The sequence below is a fragment of the Gossypium raimondii genome, chromosome 5, assembly GCF_025698545.1.
Source record: "Gossypium raimondii isolate GPD5lz chromosome 5, ASM2569854v1, whole genome shotgun sequence".
NCBI classification, from domain to species: domain Eukaryota; kingdom Viridiplantae; phylum Streptophyta; class Magnoliopsida; order Malvales; family Malvaceae; genus Gossypium; species Gossypium raimondii.
Genome location: NC_068569.1, coordinates 9,397,278 through 9,422,719, shown reverse-complemented (window position 1 = coordinate 9,422,719; position 25,442 = coordinate 9,397,278). Strand labels below are relative to the sequence as shown.

General features: G+C 32.5%; 1 protein-coding gene across 3 annotated transcripts; it reads left to right on the top strand.

The window, feature by feature from the left end:
- The first annotated feature begins 1,924 nt into the window (after window positions 1-1,924).
- LOC105768946 (factor of DNA methylation 1) lies at window positions 1,925-9,020 on the top strand. Of its 3 annotated transcripts, none has more exons than XM_012589246.2 (9): window positions 2,005-2,065; window positions 2,354-2,406; window positions 3,023-3,923; window positions 4,315-4,496; window positions 4,733-4,822; window positions 4,921-5,205; window positions 5,319-5,531; window positions 5,894-6,131; window positions 8,813-9,020. In XM_012589246.2, exons 3-8 carry the CDS (start codon window positions 3,023-3,025, stop codon window positions 6,122-6,124), a joined length of 1,902 nt encoding a protein of 633 aa, XP_012444700.1. In that variant the 5' UTR covers window positions 2,005-2,065; window positions 2,354-2,406; the 3' UTR covers window positions 6,125-6,131; window positions 8,813-9,020. The 3 variants fall into 3 exon arrangements, with proteins under 3 accessions (XP_012444702.1, XP_012444700.1, XP_012444701.1); XM_012589247.2 differs by lacking the exon at window positions 2,005-2,065 and adding an exon at window positions 2,128-2,247; XM_012589248.2 differs by lacking the exon at window positions 2,354-2,406 and having other exon boundaries at window positions 1,925-2,065.
- Window positions 9,021-25,442: the final 16,422 nt, after the last annotated feature.

Genomic DNA, 25,442 nt, shown 5'->3' with positions numbered 1-25,442 from the left:
TTATATTCAACAAATTTGAAAGTTAAATTCGGATTATAGAATAGGTACGGTTGGTGGTGTGATCCGAGATGTAGTTAGTTTGTAGGGTTTAGGGTTTGTAAGGAACATAGGGAGTGCATATGAGGTAGAACTTTGGGGCATACTCGATGGTCTTGAACAAGCTTAGAAGTTTGATTGTTGAGATGTTCTGTTAGAATCAATTTGTTTGGAAGCGCTACACCATATTAAGGGGAATCTGATGATTAATTAGTTAGAATCATATATCGTAAATTTGATTCGAGATTTATTGAGGCATGATTGGAATGCCAACTTAAAGCATATGTATTGAGAATGCAATAAGCTGACTGATTGCTTAGCAAGACCTGCAGAATAAATGGACATTGGCTTTCACTTTTGCTCTCAACCCCTTGATTTTGCTCTGAATATGCTGTATAAAGACCTTAACGATTTATTTGTTCCTAAACTAATTACCATATAATAGTCTGTAATGCTCTTTTTTAAACAAAACAAGAAAAAGTTATATCTTAATGTTTGCAATATATTTTTCTTATCTCAAGCTATAACTTATTTTTTTACCTTAAAGTCTACCGGTTGTTACTCAAATGAAAAATTGAAGGTCTTTATGAACCTTGCTAACCCTAAATATTTCGCAAAAGATGTAAATGATTGGGACATCTGGTTTGGAGTTGTGCGTTGGGCTTTATGGACCTGTAAGAACAAAATGATCTTTGAGAAAAAGTTCATTGAGAGTGAAAGCATACGTGAAACAAGTCTGGGCTGTGGATTGAATGCCGCGAAAACGTCCAAGTTGCCATTATGGAGAAAAGAGAGCAAAATATTAAAATAGATTGGACGCCACCGCCACCGGGCTAGCTAAAGGTAAACACTGATGGTGGCTTGACAAACGAAGGCAAGATTGCTACATGCGAAGGAGTGATTAGAGATCATTCGACAAGATGGTTGGTGGGGTTTGCAAGAAATATTGGCTCAACTTTTGTTCTGAATGCTGAACTATGAGGAGCTTATGATAGTCTGAGTATGGCATGGTTTTTAGGGACGTAACAGCTAGTTCTCGAGATGGATGGTTTGACAGTCAAAGAAATTCGGAGCCTTCTTCAAATGCTGTGATCCGTGCAAAATAAAATGCTGCAAAGAGGATGGATTATTCATCTAGAGCATGTTTATTGAGAGGTAAATGGCGTACCCTATGCATTGTCTAATGGCGTGAAAACAAGGGAGCTTGGATATCATTTTTTCAATGAACCTCTTAAAGAAGCTAAATTTGTTACACGATTTTTCTAAAAATGATAAATTTATAATTGCATTTTACCCATTCAAATTTATAATTTAATATTCATAAAAAAAAAGACATTTGCTAACTTTGCCCTTAAGTGTATATAAAATAAACATTTTAATAAAGCACATATTCAAAGTTAATTTTTTTCCAAAAGAATAATTTTAATATATTTATTATTTGTTTCACCCAAAAACATATATTTATTTTTACTTATAATAAAAATAACTACTATGAAAATATATCATCCACCTAAATTAATTAATTGATTTAATTCTGATTTATATTTCTTTTGAAAAATTACATATAATTATTTTAATGAATATTATTTTTAAAATTTGTTTCTCATTAGGTGATAAGAAATCTTGTTTTATTTAAATATAATTTACTTTTATATTTTCTTTTACATTAACGATGTTTGAGATTGTTAACACAAAATGGAATCATCTACTTTTTGGAATTGTTGGAAAAAAGAAAAAAGAAAAAAGAAAAGACCGAGTAAAGGTTATAAAATAAAAGATTTAATCAAATAAAATCCTAAACAAACAAAGATTTCAATCGATTTATTTGGTATTTCATTGTTTTGGTAAACCGACGTGGGCTCTTCGCTCTAACAACAATAATGTCTAAACCAAATTAGAGACAAAAGCCCAAAAGAAAGTTAAACAAGCCCAAGGAAATTTGCACATCAGTCACTCAAATATCTGCATCATCGCTTCTTCCTTTTCTGGTGTCGACAACTGGAGTTACCCATCACTCTCAAGTCTCAAGGTACGACTGCCGCCCTGGAAAACTTTTCCTCTTCTACCATTTTTCTTCACATTTTATAAGGGATCGTTAGGGAAATTTTTTCAACTGCATATTTCCCCTTCTTTTTTCCTTACTTTTTTTTTCATCTTTAACCTAAAATGGAATACTAAAAATTCCCCATTTTTTCCCTACTACCAAACAAGGTCACATTGTTCTTTTCATACGTCTTCTCTTTTTATCTTCAATATTTGATTATTTTCCTGATTTTTGTTGGATTGAGCTTTTAACGATATGAGAAATCTGTTGTAGGTCAAATTTCGAAAACTGTACTCAGTCGTTCAATTGAAGTGACCCAGTCGCCGGTCAGCTGACTTTTTTTTGAGTTTTTTTTTTTTGTTTCTACTTCATTATTTTCAGTGCTTCTTAGTTTTCTCTATTTTTCGTCACTTTTAATAAATTAGACTGAAAAATTGTGGTAGATTATAGAGTAGTACTGTTATGGGTTTCAATGAATATTCTGTAATGTATTCCCTTTAGAAGATATGATATGTTAGGTGAGAAGATTGCATGAAAATATTTTTTCGAACCATTTTTAAAGCCAACGTAAAATATACCTCACTTACTATTTGCATGTCGCAATAACCTTATGTTATCGAAGTAATGTTCTAGAAGATTAATCGACTGACAACATTGCATGTTTTTCAAATGTATCAATATGAGATTTACAGTTTAGAAATGCCTTGTAAATTCCCTTTTTGATCTTTCAATGTTCTTTAACTATGTTTCTTTAATTTTTATGGTTCTATCACTTCATCCGAAACTTTCTAGCAAATTGGAGGATAGCCATCCCTCCTTGATTTTTCCTTGTCCTGATTCTTAATTTATGGCATTTGTTACTTAGACAAAGGTTATCATGGTCATGATTTCAGTTGTATACTGTTGTAATCGTTAACATTTGTTTCAATGTGGACTAATCAGATGGACTCCAGCTCTGGAGAAGAGTCAGATCTTAGTGAGTCTGAGATCAATGAATACAAAGAAAAGCCATATGAAGAGATTAGGTCTGGGAAGTACAAAGTAAAGGCCTTAAATGGTAGCTTAAGATGCCCCTTTTGTGCTGGGAAGAAGAAACAAGACTACAAGTACAAGGATCTGCTTCAACATGCTTCTGGGGTGGGTAAAGGATCTGCCAACAGAAGTGCAAAACAGAGAGCAAACCACCTGGCCTTGGCAAAATATTTGGAAATTGACCTAGCCAGTGAAGCAGATGAGACCTCCCGACCAACTGTACCACAAGCTGTGGACCAGACTCCAGAGCAAACTGAGCTTTATGTCTGGCCATGGATGGGAATAATTATGAACATTGTTGCTGAGTCGAAGAATATAGACACATTGCATGATAAAGGGTACTGGTTGAAGAGGTTTGCTAAATATAAACCTATCAATGTTCAATGTTTCTGGAATGAGGTAGACCTGACTGGCCAAGCCATAGTAGTGTTCAATAGTGATTGGAATGGGTTTGTCAATGCAACTCAATTTGAGAAAGCATTTGAATCTGAGCGCCACAGTAAGAAGCATTGGAACGGGCAACAAAGTCAGCTTGGTTCCAATATATATGGCTGGTGCGCGCGTGCTGATGACTACCAATCCGATGGGCCAATAGGGGATTATCTTCGGAAGGTGGGTAAATTACAAACCATTTCTGGCATTGTCCAAGAAGCTGCTCAAGATAGGAATAGCGTTGTGGCAAACTTGACAACAAAAATTGATTTGACGAATGAAAATTTAGATGAATTACAGTACAAATACAATGAGACTACTATGTCCTTAAGCAGAATGCTCGAAGAGAAAGACAGGCTGCACCTTGCCTTTATTGAAGGTCTGTTCTTGTGTCTTGACCTGTTTGCAGTTTTTTATTTTATTTTATGTATTTGCTTGTTCTTCATATATATATAGCTGGTCATATATGCCTTCTTTTTAACACTTAAGAATGTTAAAAGATTTCCAAATTTTTCTTAACGATGTGAGATTCATCACTTTTAGATGCCTTCTCTACTTGATGTAATAAATTTATACAATGCCTTTTATGATATGTTCTTCCTCTTTGGATTTAAGACTTCCCGCTAAACTCTTAATGGTTTGTCTAGTTGATGCCATGTAATAATAAAAATGCATCTGGGTTCTTTTATGTTTTTGAAAGAAAAACATGAACTCAATTAGTCCATTATGTAATCAGAATTTCACGTTTTTGTGTTTTAATTGTTCATTAGAGACAAGGAAGATGCAAAGGCTTGCTCGAGACAATGTTCGAAGGATTTTGGAAGAACAGGAAAAGCTGAATCATGAACTGGAAACAAAGAAAAGGAAGATCGACAACTGGACCAGGGAACTGAATAAACGTGAGACGCTAACTGAGCGCGAAAGGCAAAAACTTGATGAAGAGAAGAAAAAGGTAATCTGTCTCATGGCAAAGCATCCTGTTGCTTTGACCTAATGAAAATAAGATCAAAATGTGGTCTTTTATTCAACATACTATGTATTGTTCTCAATTTTATTATCAAAAGCTGCTACTGACTTATATTAGGTTTAAATTGGTGACAATTCTAGAAACTGCTCCAGGAGATAATTGGTTGGCATTATTTATGGATATGGCACCTGTCAGTGATGTTTTATTCTTTGTCTTTCCAGAACAATGAAAGAAATAATTCACTTCAGCTAGCTTCCATGGAGCAGAAAAAGGCTGATGAGAATGTGTTAAGATTGGTTGAAGAGCAAAAGGTGGTGCATTAAAAATTATCATATTGTAGCATATTTCATATTTGTAGTATACAGTTATTTCACATCTAGTTCTGTTAATGGGATTTTTAATTTTCCAGAGGGAGAAAGAAGAGGCCCTGAAAAAGATACTTCTGCTGGAAAAACAGCTAGATATAAAGCAGAAGTTGGAAATGGAAATCGAAGACTTGAAAGGCAAGCTGCAAGTGATGAAACATCTTGGACAAGATGATGCAGCTGTACAGAAGAAGATGGAAGAGATGAATAACGAGTTGCAAGAGAAGATTGATGATCTGCAAGATCTGGAGTCAACAAACAAAGCTCTTATATACAAAGAGCGTCAAAGCAACGATGAGCTACAAGAAGCAAGGAAAGTGCTAATTCAGGTGCTGCCTACTTTATCTTGGCTTAAGACTGAATTACGTTTGCCTAAGCCTTGGATTACTATGCAGACTCAAGCAACTGGTCATAAAATCAATGTTCTTTTTCTTTTATGCAGGGTTTGCCAGAATTGTTGGGTAATCGCACTAATATTGGATTAAAGAGAATGGGAGAGCTTGATCCAAAGGCTTTTCATGACACTTGTAAGTCACGATTTCCTCCTGATGAGGCGGAAATTCAGGCCACTACTCTATGCTCATCATGGCAGGAGAATCTGAAGAATCCAGATTGGCATCCATTCAAAGTTATAGTGGAGGGAGGGAATCCTAAGGTATATCTAGCAACCTAAGTCAAATAGTCATCAGTTAAATTTAAATTGCTCTTTGGCCTCTATCAAGTTGTTTATGGAATTATACTCTCAGTGCATGTCTAATCTCTGGTGTCAGATGGAGAATGAAGTGGAAAATAATAGATCAATTTCTTTTGATTTCCCTAATGTTGTCAGATGGCCTGTTTCACTGTTCAGTTCATGATTTTTGGCAAAAGGTTTTAATGAGTTCTTTTGCAAAAGTAACCTGTTTAAAAAGTATGTCTTATTTTGTGTTGAAGCCTCCTTTTGAGAAAGAGGCATGTTGCTGTTAAGAAAGAAAATGGAGGAATGGCTTGTGCTCAATAATCTTGTGCATCGTGCAGGAAATTCTAAATGAAGAAGATGAGAAACTAACAAATCTAAAGCTGGAATGGGGTGAAGAGATTTATAATGCAGTGGTAACAGCTTTGAAAGAACTGAACGAGTATAATCCCAGTGGGAGATATGTAATTTCTGAGCTCTGGAACTTCAAGGAAAACAGGAAAGCCACACTAAAGGAAGTCGTTGGGTATGTTGTTAGGAACATCAAAACAGCAAAGCGCAAGAGAACCTGAGGCAAAGGTTTGTATCATTACTGTTCTTCTGTCATGATATCTTTTGTTATTTTGCAGTTTCATAAAGGATGTGTTTGTTTCACTGAAAATTGCTTTTGGAAAATGAATTGGTTTTCTTAGAAAGTGTATATTTTTTTGGTGTTTAGACGATTCTACATAAAATGATTTTCATTGTTTGGTAAATTTTCCTGAAATAATTTTCCAAAAATTACTTCCAGTGAAGCAAACACAATACTTATTATGTTATTACAAGGTTTTTTTAACTGAAAAAATATTTATTTTCACAATTAATCTAGAAAACTAGATTTAATTGATAATTAAATTAATAAAAACAATAATTTTAAATTCTCTTTTCCATAATATAGAAATAAAAAATTTAAGCAATGATGCATCCATGAGTTAGAGTTAAAAAGTGCAACTTCCAAAATATTATCTAAATCATGTTAACAAGAATGTTCAAACTCATACATATATAGCTTCTTTAAACTTGTAACTTTTAAAATACATGCTTTTTCTCCTTCCAGCTTAGTATCGATTTTAGCTTTTGAATTTTCATTAACCCAAAATAGAAGCACTGAATCAGTATTTGAAACTTATTCAAGTACGATTAATTGTAACTTGTAATCCTAAATAGAAAAGACATTACTAACAAAACTTTGTGATAAAATGAACAGAATCTACAATTGTCAGCTGAAACATTAAAGCTAGACAACATTAAATACAAGTTTATCGTATCTACGATTGCTAATGCCAACCTCCCATAATCAATACTAGTATACATAATTTTAAGATTTAGGTACCCGAGAACATTCGTAGCAAACCATAACATATGTCAATAATGCTAGCATAAGCACTAATGTTGATAGATTGGTCTTCATTTGGCCAACTGGTACCTCATTCACTAGTAGATTTTATCACTTTTTTCTCAAGTTCTGATTGCATTCTGCCAAGCCTTTGATCTCAAGCATGCCTATTTCTTCCACCGTTGGTTTCCAATAACGAACTCATCCATTTATGAGCTAGTTAGACACCTAAATCAACAAATGGCTTTAGATCATCATGTGCATTGCTACAAATCCTATCAGACTACTACTTATGATAACAAATTTAGCTACCCTCCTAGATGTTATAAAGGTGAAGTGCCATTGCAAGCTAGTGATCTTGCTAACCGGCAATAGTCTAATATTGCAGTTGTAATGTCTCAGAGGAACTGGCTTTTAACACAAGAATTAATGAAATATTAAAAAAGCTACATGATAACCTTAGCTAGCACTTGGGGCTCTCCTTTGCTCTCTGTGTCCTTTTTCCACATTCAAATTTCATATAATGGCTCCCTTGCATTTTTCAGCTGAAATCCTTGTAGGTTCATGTTAACCATCCATCTATGGAGTTATTTAATCTCAAGTTCAACTTATAGAAGACAACTATGCAGAAGTAGAAAACCTCACAACTATAAACCTGCTAATTTGCAACATCAATTTCATTACACAGGAAATTTATGTGTAATCAAATCTGCATTAACCAAATAGATTATCCAGTATCATCATCACACGTGTAATGGAAAAATGCATTAAACAAACTGATTGTGAATCTCGAAGTTCTTGATATTTTCTTTTCACTTTAAAGGGAAATTAGGGAGAAAAGTGCCGCCCAAAAAATGACTTATTTCGTAGTGCCTGTGAACTTTAAAGCATCTGAAACGTACATCTGATTTTGAAAATTGCAAATTGAATAGTAAAAAAATGCATTAAACAAAGTGGATGAATCCCATCCAAGGAAGCAGTGCATTCCTATATCATTAGCCAACAGAGGTGAAACGAAGAACCAGCTATTCTTTAATACAAAAAAAGAAAAAAAAAAGTGTTTTAGTCATGGTTAAACTTAAGAAGCATATCATGAAGTTGCATAAATTGCATCCTAGTTTCCTATCTGTCTTCCCATTATCATTTTCTAATCAACATGCATTAGAAGGAATTTCTCAACAATACACAAAATTTCTCATTTCTTTATGATCAAAGTTGTAAGTGATGATAAGAGGAAGAAAAGCAAGAGATAGAGATCCCATCTGTCAGGATCACTCGAGGCATGGTGACCCCAAAAAAAGAATATTGTTTCTATGCCTCTGTAGATATGAGTTCAATTTTTATGGATTTTGGGCTTCTATGTAACAAGAAAATAACAAGCAAAGGGCAGCCTAGATGAAGCATAAGGAACAGTAAGACGAGTAAGTTTTGTGGGAATGAGATACCCATGCCCAGGAACTGATAGCAGAGATGGGTGAAGGAACGAATTTTGGTGCAAGAGAGAAAGTAGGAGGGAAAGACGAAGGAGCATGAGACAAATCTTACCGGTAATGTTGCCGGTGGGAGATGTTGGATGGTGCCACCGGTAAGAGAATAAGAAAAAGGGCAAGATGATCTCTCGAGAGTTGGTGAGAAAGAAAGGATGGAAAATTAAAGGGTAAACATATTTTACAGAAAAAAAAAACATGGGTTTTTACGTTGACCGGTAAAATCTTTTAGATTGACTCAACTCATTTTCCCTCCTGAACCAAACGCATGAAAACGAAAACAGTGAAACAAACACACTCTAAATACATATAAAAGCATGGGATTTATTAGGTGTTGGAATTCAGAGTTCATTGTTTAGATCTGTTTTGTGATGATGCCAAATTGTTTGATGATGCAGGATGCAAATAATCTTCAACTGTTTCGGAATCTAACCAAATCTACTGGGACAGTATGCGTATGGAGCTGAATATTATTACTGGGTTTGTAAATTTCATTTTCAGCTACCAAATTAATCCTGAACTTGGGAGTTTATTCTGTTTTAGTTTGGAACTATCAGCGGTACCTTTTTTCTATCCTAATTATAAGTGTTTGGTTCAGCTAGCTAATTCTGGTCCCATTCCATAAGACAAAGTGAGACCATTGTTTGATTCACGGAATAACCATTTCATATAATAAACCTGAATATCCCCCAAAGCTCTCTTTTTGCAATGGTTCAGGGTTTGGGTAGAAATATGATATAATTTATATCCTATGGAGCTTGTAGTCCCAAAAGAAAAAAAGAAATTCAAAAGTAGACATCGTGGTAGAAATTTCATGTTAAGCAGCTTGGGGTTTCGGATATGGGAGAGAGATTAAAAGGAGGGACATATCCTTAGCATAGGGGTCTTTCATCTTTATAGTGACCTAAGATTTAGGGGTTTTCTAATGATTTTTAAGAAAAGTCAAGTAGACAAAATGACTAAAAGATCTGGTAATCGAATTTAAAAATATTTATAGTGTTTTTTTATATTTATATGTACTAGTTTTTAATGACATCTTTTTAATTAGTGTAAAGGTTTCTTTAATCTTTTAATAGAATTAGATATCTCATTTATAAGTCTTGTCAAGTAAGTTTAATTAACCAATTATTTTAGTAAAATTAAAAATTTTATAAATATTTTAACTGATAAATATAGTAATATAATGAATAATACACGAACAAGAGACATTTTTTTTTATAAGAAAAAAGGTAAGGTTTGGACGGGTGAGGAGAAATAGGAAGGGTTGGAGCGGCAAGGATTAGCAAATAAAAAGGCGGACCAACGTCGTATTAATGTTTTTAATTTTATATTTACCAAACTTAGAAATAAACCTGATTCAGAAATCGAAAGAGAATAGCTTTAATCATACAAGCATCAAAGGAATGAGATAAAAAGGGTATGGAATTCTAAGTCATTTTCCAATTATTTCTCTATTTTGAGTTGAAAGTGGTGACTTTTATCTTATGTTTTCATTTTCCACTACTTTTTATTCTCTTGAGTCATTATTAATTTTCCTCTCTATTTTGGATCTAAAATATTACATTCTCAAACAACGTGGGAATTTAAAATTTTGGACCTCCTTACCCTTTGTTTAATCAATTTCATCTCCTTTTTCCAATTTTTTTTTTAAATCTAGCTATTTTAAACCACCAATGAGTTAAAATATGAAATTAGTCTATAAGTTTTTGTTAATTTTCACTAGAAAATAGTTACGTGGATTGTAATACATATATATTGTTATATCCACATGAAAATGGATTAATATCCAAATATAAGTTAAGAAGAGGAGCTTCGACTCCAATAGGCATGATGCTCACATGAGCTTAAAACTGCACAAAAATGATTCGTCTCCCTCTAGTAGGAGACGTTTCTACACAACTCAATAGACCTTCGTAAACAATGAGAGCTAATAATGTGCCTAACAAATAAGATACGTCATATCAGTCAACTTGATAGACCTCGACAGCAAATAAACAATCTAAAAATATCAAATTTTAACTTTACTCCAACTATGACCTTGCTTGGTTATATGTTTTTTTTTTCTATTATCATATTTAACCTGATACCCTACTAAAATATTCACTGCATTGGCCTCCCCACAAAGAGGCTGTAACTCTCTTTACTCGAGACCGTTGCCGGAGTCGAGCACGAGGTATTATCTGACTTAATTTACTAGTTCGGAGCATAAAAATTTGCTTTTAAAATTAATTTTACTATTCACAACAAAACTGTCCACCTGCACGACTGTCACTAATTTAATTATAACTCAAGTTACGAAACTCAAAATTTAGATCCGTAAATTTTCCCTAAAACTAGACTCATATATATTCTTACCATAAAATTTTCAGAATTTTTGGTTTAGCCAATTAGTATAGTTTATTCATTAAAGACTCCCCTATTTCACTGTCTGACGGTACTGACCACCACTCACTAAAAATCAATTATCTTAATATACAGACTTCATATGGTGCTTCCGCTTGTTTCTATTAAAAATATACTCACTAAAATTAGAACAGAGGGCTTCAAAAATAATTTTGATCCTGTCTCACTAAAATTCAAATATCTCATAATATAAAATTCCTTTGCTTACACCGTTTCTTTCATGTAAAAATAGACTCGATAAGCTTTAATTCTATATCACATTCACTTTCTAATTCCATTTATACTATTTTTGGTGATTTTTTAAAATCACATTATTCCTATTGTCCACAAACTGTTCCATTGCAAATTTTTACTCTTTTATAGTTTCTTTGTATTAACTACCATTTAAGCATATATAACACCAAAACATGTTCTTAACTAGCCATTTCAATAGCTAATTTTTAGCCATATCATATAAACATATTCAAAATGACTAAGTCTAGTTATACATGCCATACTTGTATTTTGATAGTGTGACGACTCCTGATGATTTTAAAATATTTTTCTTTTATAGTTATGGATCCCGAACGAGATAGTGCAGATGATGTAGAAAATAATGCACCCGCACCCGCTCCCGCAAAAGGGACGGTGCCACCAGATGGTAGTGAAAGGCCAATTTCAGTTAGTCAGGGAGGAGTGGCTCGAGAAACCTTCTTCCAAGCTATGAATGAATGGTTTGCTGAGTTCGTTCGTACGAATCCGGCTGTTAGACCTCCACCCCCTCATGATTCTTCGATCCCCATGTAGCTCTCTCAGTTACAGGTACAAGTACAGTTATAAGAGAAAGACCACCAGTTGATAAGATCAGAAAACAAGGGGCTGAAGAGTTTCGAGCTACTAAAGATGATGATGCAGAGAGAGCAGAATTTTGGCTCGAGAATACTATCAGAGTCTTTGATGAGTTATCCTGTACACCTGAGGAATGTATGAAGTGTGTTGTCTCACTCCTTAGAGATTCAGCCTATCATTGGTGGAAGACTTTTGTGTCAGTTGTACCAGTGAGAGAGTTACTTGGGATTTCTTTCAAGAGGAGTTCCGTAAAAAGTATATCAGTCAGAGGTTTATTGACCAAAAAAGAAAAGAATTCCTTGAGTTAAAGCAGGGTAAGATGACTATAACCGAGTATGAGCATGAATTTGTCAGACTCAGCAAGTATGCTCGAGATTGTGTATCTACAGAAGTTATTATGTGCAAAAGATTTAAGGATGGACTCAATGATGATATCCGACTGTCAGTTGGTGTTCTAGAGATAAGAGAGTTTGTTGTTCTAGTTGAAAGAGCCTGTAAGGCAGAGGAACTATTAAAATAAAAAGAAAAGGGCAAAGCTGAAATTGAAGTTCAAGAAACGAAGAAAAGGCAAATGAGCAGATCATTTCAGTCTACATCCAAGAGGCCTAGAGAGTTTTCTACTAGATCGAATTTTTTAGCCGGGTATCCTAGCCGAAACAAAGGTAGAGGATTTGTGAGCTCAAGAGCTCAGACTACTGCAGATGCAAGTGTGGGTAGTACTCGACCACCTGGACCGGAGTGTGTTCAATGTGGTAGACGTCATCTCGGTGAGTGCCAAGCAAATGAAAATGCTTGTTTCAGATGTGGTGCACTAGATCATTTTATTCGGGATTGTACCGAAACAGTTAAAAGGGAAGTAATACCGAGTGCAAGATCAGGAAATGCTCCCACTAGAGGCAGACCACAGAGGAATCCAGGAGTTGGAGCAAGTAATAGGGGTGCGTCCAGAGCTTCATTCAACAATGCCTTTAACTTGTCAAAACTCTGCTGACACTTTTCAGTCCATTCAAACTTGACATCTTTTGTCAACGGAGTAGCTATCATGGAAAATCCCTTTACAAATCGTCTGTAATAACCAACTAGTCCAAGAAAACTTCTAACCTCTGACACATTTCTGGGTGGCTTCCACTCAACAATTGTTGAAATTTTACTCGGATAAACTTTAATACCATCACCTGAGACAACATGTCCAAGGAATCTGACTTCTTGAAGCCAGAACTCACTTTTGCTAAACTTGGCATACAACTGATTATCTCTCAAAATCTGTAAAATTGTTCTCAAATGTTTGGCATGTTCAATCTCATCAGAAGAATAAATCAGATTATCATCAATAATGACTAAGTCACTATACATGCCATATCTTTACACGTTTTGAAATCACATAATACCGAGATGTCTGTTGATAGTGTGAGACGAACTCCGACGTCCTGGTAATCCCCGAACTGACTTGGCAATACTATAAAAATAAGGAAAATAAAGAAATTAAACATAAAGCTTAGTAAGTTTACAAGTAAATAAATAAAAATATTTATCATAAACCATCATACTCATAAATTTTCATCAAGCACTAGGATCTTTACTTTCTTCTTTACTTACTCACTTACTTGTTTACTTACTTGCTTGCTTAAATAACTCACGATTATAACTTACTATTCATTTACTGAAATTCTTTTTCTTAACTAATAACTGAAATATTCTCAATCCTTTATAACTCATCTGAATCTAGTTATCATGCTTTTGCTTGAACTTTCATGTAACTTAATTCATTTTCTAGCTCGTTGAATCACTTGGAATACTAAGGATACTCGGGTCTCTTGTCTGAATAAAACATGCCAAAGCTATGTCCCAGACATAGTTTTACATGGGATGTTTCCTTTACTGTCAATACCATATCCCAGATATGGTCTTACGTGAAAGTTCTCATATCGGTGCCCATGCCATGTCCCAGACATGGTCTTACGAATGACCGCTCATCTCGGTGCTAACGCCTTGTCCCAGACATGGTCTTACATGGGATCTCTTTACCCAAATGTCATGACATTTGTATTTAATACATTCCTAATGTTTCAACGGGGCTTGTATCACTAATTCTCTGTTATCTAATACTTGAGTCAACATTAAATAATTTCATGAAGTAAATACATAATTGTTGGAAAATAAAAATATTAATAATAATTATTGAAATATTGCATTTATTTACCTTAAACTTATCTCGGTATAAAATTTGACCAAATCTAGCAATTTAGTCTTCAATCTTTTTCTTTCCCCGGTCTAACTCCGGATTTCATTCTTCTTGATCTATAATAGAAAATTTAGCTTATTTAATATTCACATTTATCAAAACAGTCCTTGACTCAAGCTTTGGAAAATTACAATTTTGCCCCTAAACTTTTGCATATTTACGCTTTTGTCCCAAAGTTCGGAAATTAAACTTCATCTCTTATTCTTATGTTTTATGACATGCTGAACATTTTCCCCTTCTATGGCAACATCGAATTCCCACTCTAACACTTATAAACATTAGGTATTTTTACTTATTTTGTCGTTTTACTCGTTTTCACTTAAAATCGCTTAGCAAAAGTTGTTTAACATAATTTCAAGCTTCATATTCTACCATAAAACATCAAAATAAACACATTTCACCTATGGATATTTTTCCAAATATAAACTCTAGGTTAAATTATTGCTAGAATAAGCTAAATCAAGTTACTTGAACTCCAAAAACGTAAAGAACATTAAAAACGGGGCTTTGAATCACTTACTATGGAGCTTGGAAGCTTGAAAACCATAACTATGGCTTCCCCCCTTATAAAATTTGGCCCTAGCTTGAAGATGGATAAAAATTGGCTTTTAATTTTGTTTTTAATTCATTTTAATAACTAAATGACCAAAATGCCCTTAATGAAAATCTTTGGAAACATGCCTAACCATATCCATTTTTGTCTACCAACTTAACCAATGGTCTAATTACCATATAAGGACCTCCAATTTAAAATTTCATAACAATTGGACACGTCTAACATATAGAACTCAACTTTTGCACTTTTTACAATTTAGGCCTTTTTACTAAATTGAGTGCCCAAACGTCGAAATTTTCGAACGAAATTTTCACGAAATCATTCCGTGAAATCGTAGATCATAAAAATATAATAAAAATAAATTTTATCACGTCGAATTTGTGTTCCCAAAACCACTGTTTCGACTAGGCCCAAAATCAGGATGTTACAGAGGCATCATCAATTATTATATTCCTATTTTCACTCAAACCTTCTAGAGTGCTATAAATTTATGTCCCTCCTCAAAGCATTGTGTTGGGTTCGATACATCATACATGTCTGCATGTGTGCTATACCCTCTAGTTGATGGGCCAATAACAGTAAATTTGGTAAATAAAATGAATATTTATTGCCTTTGTATATAAATAAACATAAAGGTATTCATGTGTTATATTTTAAAATATTTAATACAAAGTATTCTCATATTTTTATCTTATATTCCCTATTTGTAGGCCGAATTCCAAAAACTGTAGATGACTCGATCAATTGAACAAACCCAGTCGCCAGTCAGCTGACCTTTTTGTGACGTTTTTTATCCTTAAAAAAGAAAAACTCCATTGTTACTTTTTAATAAATTAGACAGAAACTTTGTGTAGAACAGAGAGTTTGGATGAATATTCTGTAATGTATTCCCATTCACAGATTAGTTGCGAAGTTTGCATGAAAATATATCCCACTTACTATCAACAATGTCAATCGACTGACAATATTCTATGTTTTTCAAGTGTAGTCAATATTGCTTAGAAATGCATTTGTAAATTCCTTTTTGATCTTTCAATGCTCTCCAACTAACGCTTAATGTATCCCCTGCCGCTTTAAAATCCTCCATTTTCTGTTATATGACTTGATTTTCCTTGTCCTGTATCACATTTTATGGGATTTGCTACTTAGGCAAAGGTTATCATGGTCATATTTCAGCCAGTCATTAACATTTGTTTCAATGTAGACTAATCAGATGGACTTCAGCTCTGGAGAAGAGTCAGATCTTAGTGAATCTGAGATCAATGAATACAAAGAAAAACCATATGAAGAGATTAGGCCTGGGAAGTACAAAGTAAAGGCCTTAAGTGGTAACTTAAGATGCCCCTTTTGTGCTGGGACAAGGACCTGCTTCAACATGCTTCTTGAGTGGGTAAAGGATCTGCCAACAGAAGTGCGAAACACCTGGCCTTGGCTAAGTATTTGGAAATTGATTTAGCCAGTGAAGTTGACGAAATCTCGCGTCCAACTCTACCACAAGTTGTGAACCAGACTCCATTGCAATATGTCTTGCCCTGGATGGGAATAATCATGAACATAGTTGCGGAGTCAAAGAATATAGATGAGTTGCGTGATAAAGGGTATTGGTTGAACAGGTTTGTTAAATACAAACCTTCAGATGTTCAATGTTTCTGGAATGAGGAAGACTCCACGGACAAGCTGTTCTAACTTTCACTAGTAAATGGGTTGGGTTTCTGAATGCAACTGAATTTGAGAAAGCTTTTGAAACTGAGCATCACGCTAAGAAGAATTGGAATTATCATGCATGTAAATTTTCAAACCAATCTGATATCTCTATCATATCAATCTAAAATACTCTATAAATTAATATATGTTCAAGTTTCAACAGTTGAATTTTTTACATAAAATAAATAGGTAGAAGTTTAAAATTTACATCAAATTTGACGTGCATGATTCACATGAATAGACCATGAAATATAACGATTAGATCTTTTAAAATATTAATCATATAAATAATTGTTAATGTGCTACATATAAACTTACATTTTATAAACTTATATATCAAAATAGAAAATAGAAACAAATTTCGCTTTTTTGAAGAGGACTTATTTTTGTATTAACTCTTCTTTATTTTATGTCTATTGTAATACATATGTAAATAAATAAAATTTTTATGTTATTACATTAGTGATACATCTATAAAATAGCATGTTAACTAACTGATAAACTAACTTCTTGTAAATATAACAAGAAACTAACGTATAAACTACTGTGTAATAATTTATAAATACATAAAGCAACATATAACTAACATCTAAATTGCTGAGTTATTTTCTTTTCGGTAGAAAATTTCAAAGTATTATCTGTTGAGAGACTATAAATTTAATGGTGGAGATATATGCTGAGGACATTTATGCTTGATTTTTTCTCCAAATTTAGTCTCTCAAGAGCGGGAACACCTCACCCCATGAAAGAAATGTGATCTTTTGGCCAAATGGTACCATTCTTACGCATTAATGACACTAAAGGGCAAGGGATCCAATTCAGCAAAAAGAGAAAAAGGAATTCCCAAATAGGATTCATAATATGCTTTTTTTTCTTTTTCCCTCTTCTGAACATATTTGGTGGTTAGACATTAGGTTTTGGAAATGACATGACATGTTGGGCATTGATCACCTCTTTCTTCGGCCATCAAGTTACCAACTGTCAAATTCTTGTAGTGCGTCAACTCATTAGGCTCCGATGGGTACTTGCACTTCTGCATTATATAAACCTTTATAATAATGTGATTACTTGAATATTAGGCAGTGATCCAGATTGAAATATATTTAAGGTGGCTTACTCTATACTTGTGTGTTAAATAAGACTTGAAAGCCATTACCTACTTTTAAATTTGATTTGAAGTAACCCTAACATTCTTCTTCATTTAACTTTGTTTTTTAAGGTAATGTATGAACATCTGGATTAGTTTTATTATTACAAAATGTAAGAATAAAATCCAGGAAAACAGGTGTGATTGCTAAATTTACAATAATTTAAAATTAACAATTATTGACCAAAACTAGATGTTGAGATGGAGTTGTTTAAACATTATTTTATTTTTTACACATGTTTTTGTTCTTATAATATGGTTACAACATATCAAGTTTTGTCTGTTCTGAAAATTATCTTTAAAGGATGCAAATTTTGGTATTCGGATGTTATAAAAAAATAATAATAACAAATGATTCCATACACAAAATCTAGGTGATTCGAAACTTCTCATGCATGTATGACTAAGTCATTGTTAAAATATAAATTATAGATAATATAATATTATAAAATGCATAAAATTAATTTTGAACTTTCCTTGGGATAATAAAAGGAATCCATTATGAAATTAGGTAATTTTAGGGTAATATAAACAAATCACGTAGATATTGAGGCTTTTTAGTCTTATAGATCAAGTAAGTATACATTTGACTTAACTTTCAACAGTCACTTAGGGAAGAAGAAGCAGAAGAAAACAATCTCCGGATCTGAAATTTTGAGCCACACAAATTACCCAAGTTGCCAGTCCAGGACGTCGTCGCCAGAAGATATCCTTTGCTGAATTTCCTTCTACAAGAACCACAAGGAAAGCAGTGATTGCTACATTTACTTTAACAAAAGATTTTTAAATTAAAAAGATATAGGTAGATGTTGACATGGAGTTGACAAACTCATCAATTTTGACTCTGTCATTTCAATTACTTTGACTAATGAAGCAGATGATTTTTTTTTTCTTTTTAATTTTTTTTTCTGGATTATTCTTTTAACAACGATGGAGTCTTGTTAAGAAAAAAAAATCGCTTACCAATTACGATCTAGTCTTTGTGTGTTTGCGTAAACTCTTTTACATATTTATTTTATTGGGGGACTTTTTTTAAAATTAAAAGTAGAACATAACTTACTCAGACGCCTCTTTAGTTGATCAGTATGAATCAATCTCAGTCACCGCAGTGAAAACAGGTAAAAAGACACACATATATACATAAATAATTTTTATCTAACAAATTTATATAAAAATCAAACCACTGTTTTAGTTGAAGTAATAAAATTTAATGTTTGATTTTCGGTTCAAATATTATCATCTATATAATTTTTTATTAGTTTATAAAAAAAACCACTCTTGTAATAATATAAATCTTTCTTTTAAATTTATCAACTAAGTCGAGACCTAACTAATGAGTGACACCATCTATAATAAATCCATAATAAAATTCTTGATTAAATTGATATCACCTATCAATTGATTCTCAACTAAATTACAAAATTACTAAAAACTCGTTATTTTTAAAGCAACAAATACTATTTTAAAGGCATTTTATTTTTATTTATATAAAATATGAAGAAAATACATTTACATAATGAAATCTGAAATCAAAACATGGTAATCTTTATTATCTTTTATAAATAATTTAAAATAACAAATTATCGTACTAAAATATCAATTTCACACAAAATTATTTATAAGAAAACTTTGAACAATTTTCAACCAATATAAATTATAATATCATCCACTTATATTTATATTTTATTGCATAATAACTTATTTGCCCTCCAATTTTATAAAATATCATTTTAGCACTCTATTCTTTTTTTTCTTTTTAGTCCTTAAATTTAAGTTACTCGTAAAATCATCCAAAATAGATAATAAAAATTAACGTCTGTTAACTTTGTTGACATGGCATACACATGGATTGCCACGTATTAATTTTTAAAATTTAAAAAATTCAAAAATATAAAATTTATTACAAAATATTAAAATATTACAAAATATATAATTATATAATTTTTGAAAATATTTGTTTATTTTTAAAAATTAATTAATTGTTCATGTGGCATACAAGTAGCCTACCATGTGGATGCTACATCAATAAAATTAATCGATATTAACTTTTCATCTATTTTGGTGTTAATTTGATAAATAGTGCAATTTAAAGATTAAAAGAGATAAATAAATAAATAAATAATTTTTTATAAAGTTGAAGTTGGAAATAAATCATTATTATTTTTTATTAAGGCATAATTGTAAAAAAAGCCCTCAACCTTTGGGGGATTTTGGATATATGCCCCTAAACTTTTTTTTTTTTGAAATTGGCCTTTCACGTAACGGATTTTTTAAACACCAACCCAGTTGAAACGGTAACCGTCAGCTGACCGTTAGTCAATAGCTGGTCAAAAAAATTGGTCTACGTGGCGTTCCAGTTGTCTGATGACGTGGCTGACATTAAAATAAATAAGTTGACGTGGCAAAACAATTAAACAAATTTAATAATCATAAAACAAAAAACCCTAAATCCCCAAACTCCCAAATTCGATACTTTTTTCTCAACTTCTAAAATCCCCAACTCGTGAAATTCCCCAAATCCCTAACCTCCGAAATCTTTATTGAATCCCTAAAATCTTCAAATCCCTAAATCTTTAAATCCCTAAATCATTAGCATTCTGAAATATTCTTGAAATCCCTAAAACTTTTACGAGTCAAATCGTTGAATCCCTAAAACTATTAGGAACGAAAAAGCTTTAACAATCGTGAGCACTTTCCGTAACCCAAAATCGAAAGGTAAGTGCTTTCTTATTTGGTTTGTTGGGAAAATAAATTCCATTTTTTGTTTGATTTGTTGGTTATTTATGATTTATTATTGCAATTTCAGTGCCACAATGTAGGGTTTGTTTTGTCGATTTTTGATGCGATAGTGGTCCCGATGTTGTTGATAAAACTGTTGTAAAAATTGTAGATGGTTAATTGTTATTTATTATTGCAATTTCAGTGCCACAATGTAGGGTTTGTTTTGTCAATTTGTGATGCGACAGTGGTCCCGATGATGTTGATTTCTGTTACCCAAGCAAAAAGATGTTAAAATTGTAGACATGTATTGTATTCAAAGAAGTGGTCCTGATGTAGGTAGTGAGTTTTTTTTAATGTTTTTTGCTTAAAAAATTGTTTGTTTATTCAAAACAATTTGTTTTTGCTCAGAAAAGATGTTAAAATTGCAGACTTTTGTTACTGTTTTGTTTTTTGTTAATTTTTTTGCTTACAATGTGTTACTGTTTTTTGTAGATGTCATTAGATGATGAATATTATATTATTTTGCATGTGGGTAAGCACTTTGTAAAGGACCCATATGTTAGATATGTAGGTGGGGAAGTGATTAGGCTTAAAGAGGACCCAGACACAATATCTTATTTTGAATTATGTAAAATAGTGAAAATTAGGTTAGGGTTTAACACTGTCATGTTAACATATTTTCATGAGCCTGGTACAGTAGGGTTACAAAATAATCTAAGGGTGATTTATGATGACATTTCCACCATAGTTATGTTAGACTTTTGGGTCAAGTTTAAAGAGATTGAGTTATATGTTGAACATGAGGTTGATAACCCTATAATTATAGATGAAATTTTTCTGTTGACTACTAGGGAGGGCGATGTTGAAGGGGTGGAAGTTGATGGGGAGGGTGATGATGAAGGGGTAGAATCTGATGGTGAAGGTGATCTAGAAAAGGTAGAATCTGGTAAGGATGGTGAAGTAAGAGAGGTATAAGCTGATGGGGAGGGTGTGTCTGCTACTAGTATTGAGGTAGATGAGGATATTGGTATGGAAATTGGTGGACATATTTGTTTAGGGTCTACTGTTGGAGAGGATAATGATAGTGAAGTTATTGTTGATGAATATGCTGGTGATTTTGCAACATTAGATAGAGTGGATAATGTTGCTGATGAATATGCTGGTGATTTTGCAACATCAGATGGACTGAATAATGTTGTTGCTACACGTAGTGGAGAAGAGGAGGATGGAAATGAGACCGAGGTATGGGACTCAGATGAACATAGAAGCTTGGTTGGGTCCGATGAAGATGAAGAACATGAAGATGGTGATAGAAGGAGGAGCAAGTTTCCCTTATACAATGATAAGTTAAAATTTAATTTGGGAATATTGTTTAAGGATGGCAAACAGTTTAAAAGTGCAATTCGAAAGTACTCTAAAGAATGTAAAAGACAACTAAACTTTATTAAGAATGAACCGAAAAGGGTTGTTGTAACACCCCCAACCTGTATCCCTCGTCGGTACTGGGTTACGGAGCATTACCAGAGTTTACAGATCAAACAGACAAAAATCTCAAACATTTTATATTATTGAAACAAGTTATCAAAGCATCATTTTAATCCAATTTATAAACTCTCCAAAATTAATCTTATAATTTCATTTACAATCAAACCACAAAATAACTATTATTTAGACACTCTAGGTACATGCTGACACAAAGAAATAAACATCATCATATTTGAGTTCGGGATCATTGTTGGATGCTGAATCAATGATCAAACTTAAGTACTTAACATGCGCACGGAAAACAAAGCCGTACGCTGAGTAAAAACTCAATGGTATTTCTATAATCTGAATTTTTATAAAATAAAACAATAAAATATGTATAATAAAATGTTAAGCACAATTGAAAATTTAAAATTACACAATACTCAATTTTCATCACTTGCTATATATAATACATTTCCATAATTTATTCACGTATCATTTAAACAATGACACTATCCATTCCACAATCAATTTATGAATATATAAATTGTTTATTCCATGTATTTACAACATATTTCACATTCTATTTTTAGTTTACTATCTCATGTTCTTAGCCCAAAGTAGATTTTATAGAACACACCGGATATACGGAACAAATACAGAGGTGCATTGTTATGCACTAATGAACAGAGAGCACTAAAGTGCTAAATAGAAAGCGCAGATGTGCTAAACGGAGAGCACCAACGTGCTAATAATCAGAGAGCACCAACGTGCTAATAATCAGAGAGCACTGGCGTGCTAATAATCAGAGAGCGCGCTAAAGTTCCTTAATGACACGCCACTAATATCCTAGTAGTTCTGAATTCCGTCTACTTGGGCATTAAAACTGAATTTTATACATATAAAAAATAATTCAATTGTCATATTTGCACAATTTCACATTTACACATATATATTTATAATATATATTCCAATTCAATTCAACCAATATAATTTCATCACATATCAATACAATCCATTTCAATTGTAAAATACATTAATTCTCACCTCAATCACTTACTATAACATTTAATAAAAAAAACAATTAATAATTAGATTCGGATTATAGAAATACACAAACCAGGAATTCTGAGCTATTCCTCATCAACTATATTTTTCCCCTTTTTAGTCGAGAATTTCGGTACAACGCTAGCTACGGAATTTGTACCGGAATTAAAACAATTAAAAATCATCAATACAACACCATTCAATCTCACATTAAATATTTTAATTTTTACTCAATATTTGCCTAAATTCCAATTTAGTCCCTGAAACGAGACTAACTTTTATTCTCAAAACTAATTTCATATTTTCATTTCATTCCCACTTTAAACTAATTTAGCTCTCTAATTTCACCATAAAATCCCTAATTTTTAAATTCTCTCAATTTAGTCCCTACTATTCAAAACTTATGATTTATTTTACAAATCAACCCTTTTACTAACTCCTAACTTAAAATTCAATCAATTTAACCCCTAATTAATCAATTAATTCAACATGAACAACATCTAAAAAATTACTAACTTTCAAATTTTCAACTTAATTCAAGTAGTATTTTGTTCTAGGATTCCAAAAACTCAAAAATTACAAGAATAGGGACTAAATTGACTTACCAATCAAACCTTGAACCTTGAAATCCCAAATTTTCTTTCTTTCCTTCCCTTTTTCTTTTTCTTTCCTTTTTCCCCGTTTTCGTTTTGCTTCTCTATTTCTTTCCTTTTTTTCTATTTGTTTTATAAGTATAATAATAATATAATAATATTTTAATCTAAAATATCTTATACTTAAATAATAAGTAAATTATACATATTATTACAATTGTATGTATATATTTTATTACACATGTATTTTATTATTACCACACAAGTGTCACATTTTGGTTTATTTACAATTTAGTCCCTTGATTTTTCTATTTCATAATTAAACTTTCACAATCAATTTAATTTAGTCTTTTATCTAAATAACCTTAATTAAGTCAAACTCACCTAATCAAAACCTAATTAACTACACATCTAGCTTCGTAAATATTTATTAAAAATATTTACGAATCTAATTTACCGGGATGGAGTCCCGGGAATGCATTTAAAAAAATCATATTTAACTCGTAAATATTAAATAATAATATTTACGAACTTACTCGTCGGATTTAGTGACCTTGAACCACTATTTTCGATATCACTAAAAATCGGCTATTACAGTTGTTGTGAGGTGCATTGCTTCCCCTGACTGTCCAAGGAGAATTAGGTCTAGCTACAGTCCTGTTGCAAAATGCTTGCAAATGAAGACATTTCAGGATAAACACTATTGTTCTGTTAGTTTTAAGAACAAAATGGTGACTGCTGCTATGATTGCCCAACATTTTGAAGCAACTATCAAGGATAACCTTAAGATGAAGCTGAGGAAAATTCAAAGAAGATGTGCTTCTGATATGCATGTAAATATGACCATTGACTGTTGTTATAGAGCGAAGAAAATAGTGAAGGAGAAAATGGTTGGGAATCATAAGGAGGAATTTGGCTTGCTATGGTACTATGCTCATGAGTTAAGGTCAAAGATGCCAGGAAGCACAATAAAAATGGTTGTTTAAAGGGTGACAACAGACTCCCTTCCTCATTTTAAGAGGTATTATGTGTGCTTTGATGCACTAAAGAGAGGCTGGAAAACGGGGTGTAGGCCACTCATTGGGCTAGATGTTTGTTTCCTAAAATGCCCATTTAAGAGTGAACTTCTCACAGCTGTTGGAAGAGACGCAAACAACCAAATGTTCCCTATTGCATGGGTCGTGGTTGAAGTGGAGTGCACTGATTTATGGGTTTGGTTTCTCAATCTCCTATCAACTGATTTGGGGTTGGAAGATGGGTATGGGTACACAATTATCTGTGACCAACAAAAGGTTAGTAAATATGCAATTTTAAGCTTGGTATTGCTTTTTTAATCTGTTGTTTGTATTTAACTAAAATTTTCTAACAATTTATCCCATTCATTAATTTGAATTAAGGCCTTGAGATTGCAATTTCTGACATACTACCAAGGGTGGAGCATAGGAATTATGCGAGGGACATGTTTGCAAATTGGTCAGGGAGAAAGTTGGAGGATCTATGTTCAGCACTGGAGAAGAAAGATAAGGATGCTTATGATAATTTGATGAAAAAGTCTCCAAAGATATGGACTAGGGCATTTTTGGGGACTACTTGTAAATCAGATATAGTTGACAACAATTTGTGTGAAGTATTCTGTAACGACCTGATAGTCACGGGTGTTGGAAAGTGAATTTTTGAGACTCTGTTGCCATAAATTAGACTCGTAAATATTTCTAAATATTTACGAAGTTAATTTTGTAGTTAATTAGGTTTTGGTCAGGTGAAATTGCGTGAATTAAGAGTAATTAGGTAAAAGGACTAAATTGTATAAAGGGTGAAAGTTGAATTATAAATTAAATAAAAATTAAAGGGACCAAAGGAGCAATTATGCCAATGGTCATAATTGAGGCGACATAAGTGTATATATATTATAAATATTTAATGTTAAAATATATATTATAATATTATAATATTAAAAGTTAAAAGTTAAGTATATATATTATTATATTATAATGATAAAGTAAAAGAAATGGAAATAGAAAAGAAGAAGAGAAAGAAACGAAACAAAGAAGGAAAGAAATAAAAGAAAAAAAAGAAAGAAAGGAGAAAAATTAGGTTTCAAGGGTTCAAAGCTCAATTGGTTAGTCAATTTAGTCCATTTTCTTCTAATTTTTGTGTTTTTAGAATCCCGGTATTAAATACTACCCGACCCATGTCAAAATTTTAGAAATTATTAAGTTTTTAAGTGATGCTCATGTTGAATAATTTTAGTATTAGGGATTAAATTGATAGATTTTAAGTTAGAAATGAAAAAGGATTGAATTGTAGAATAAATTGTAAA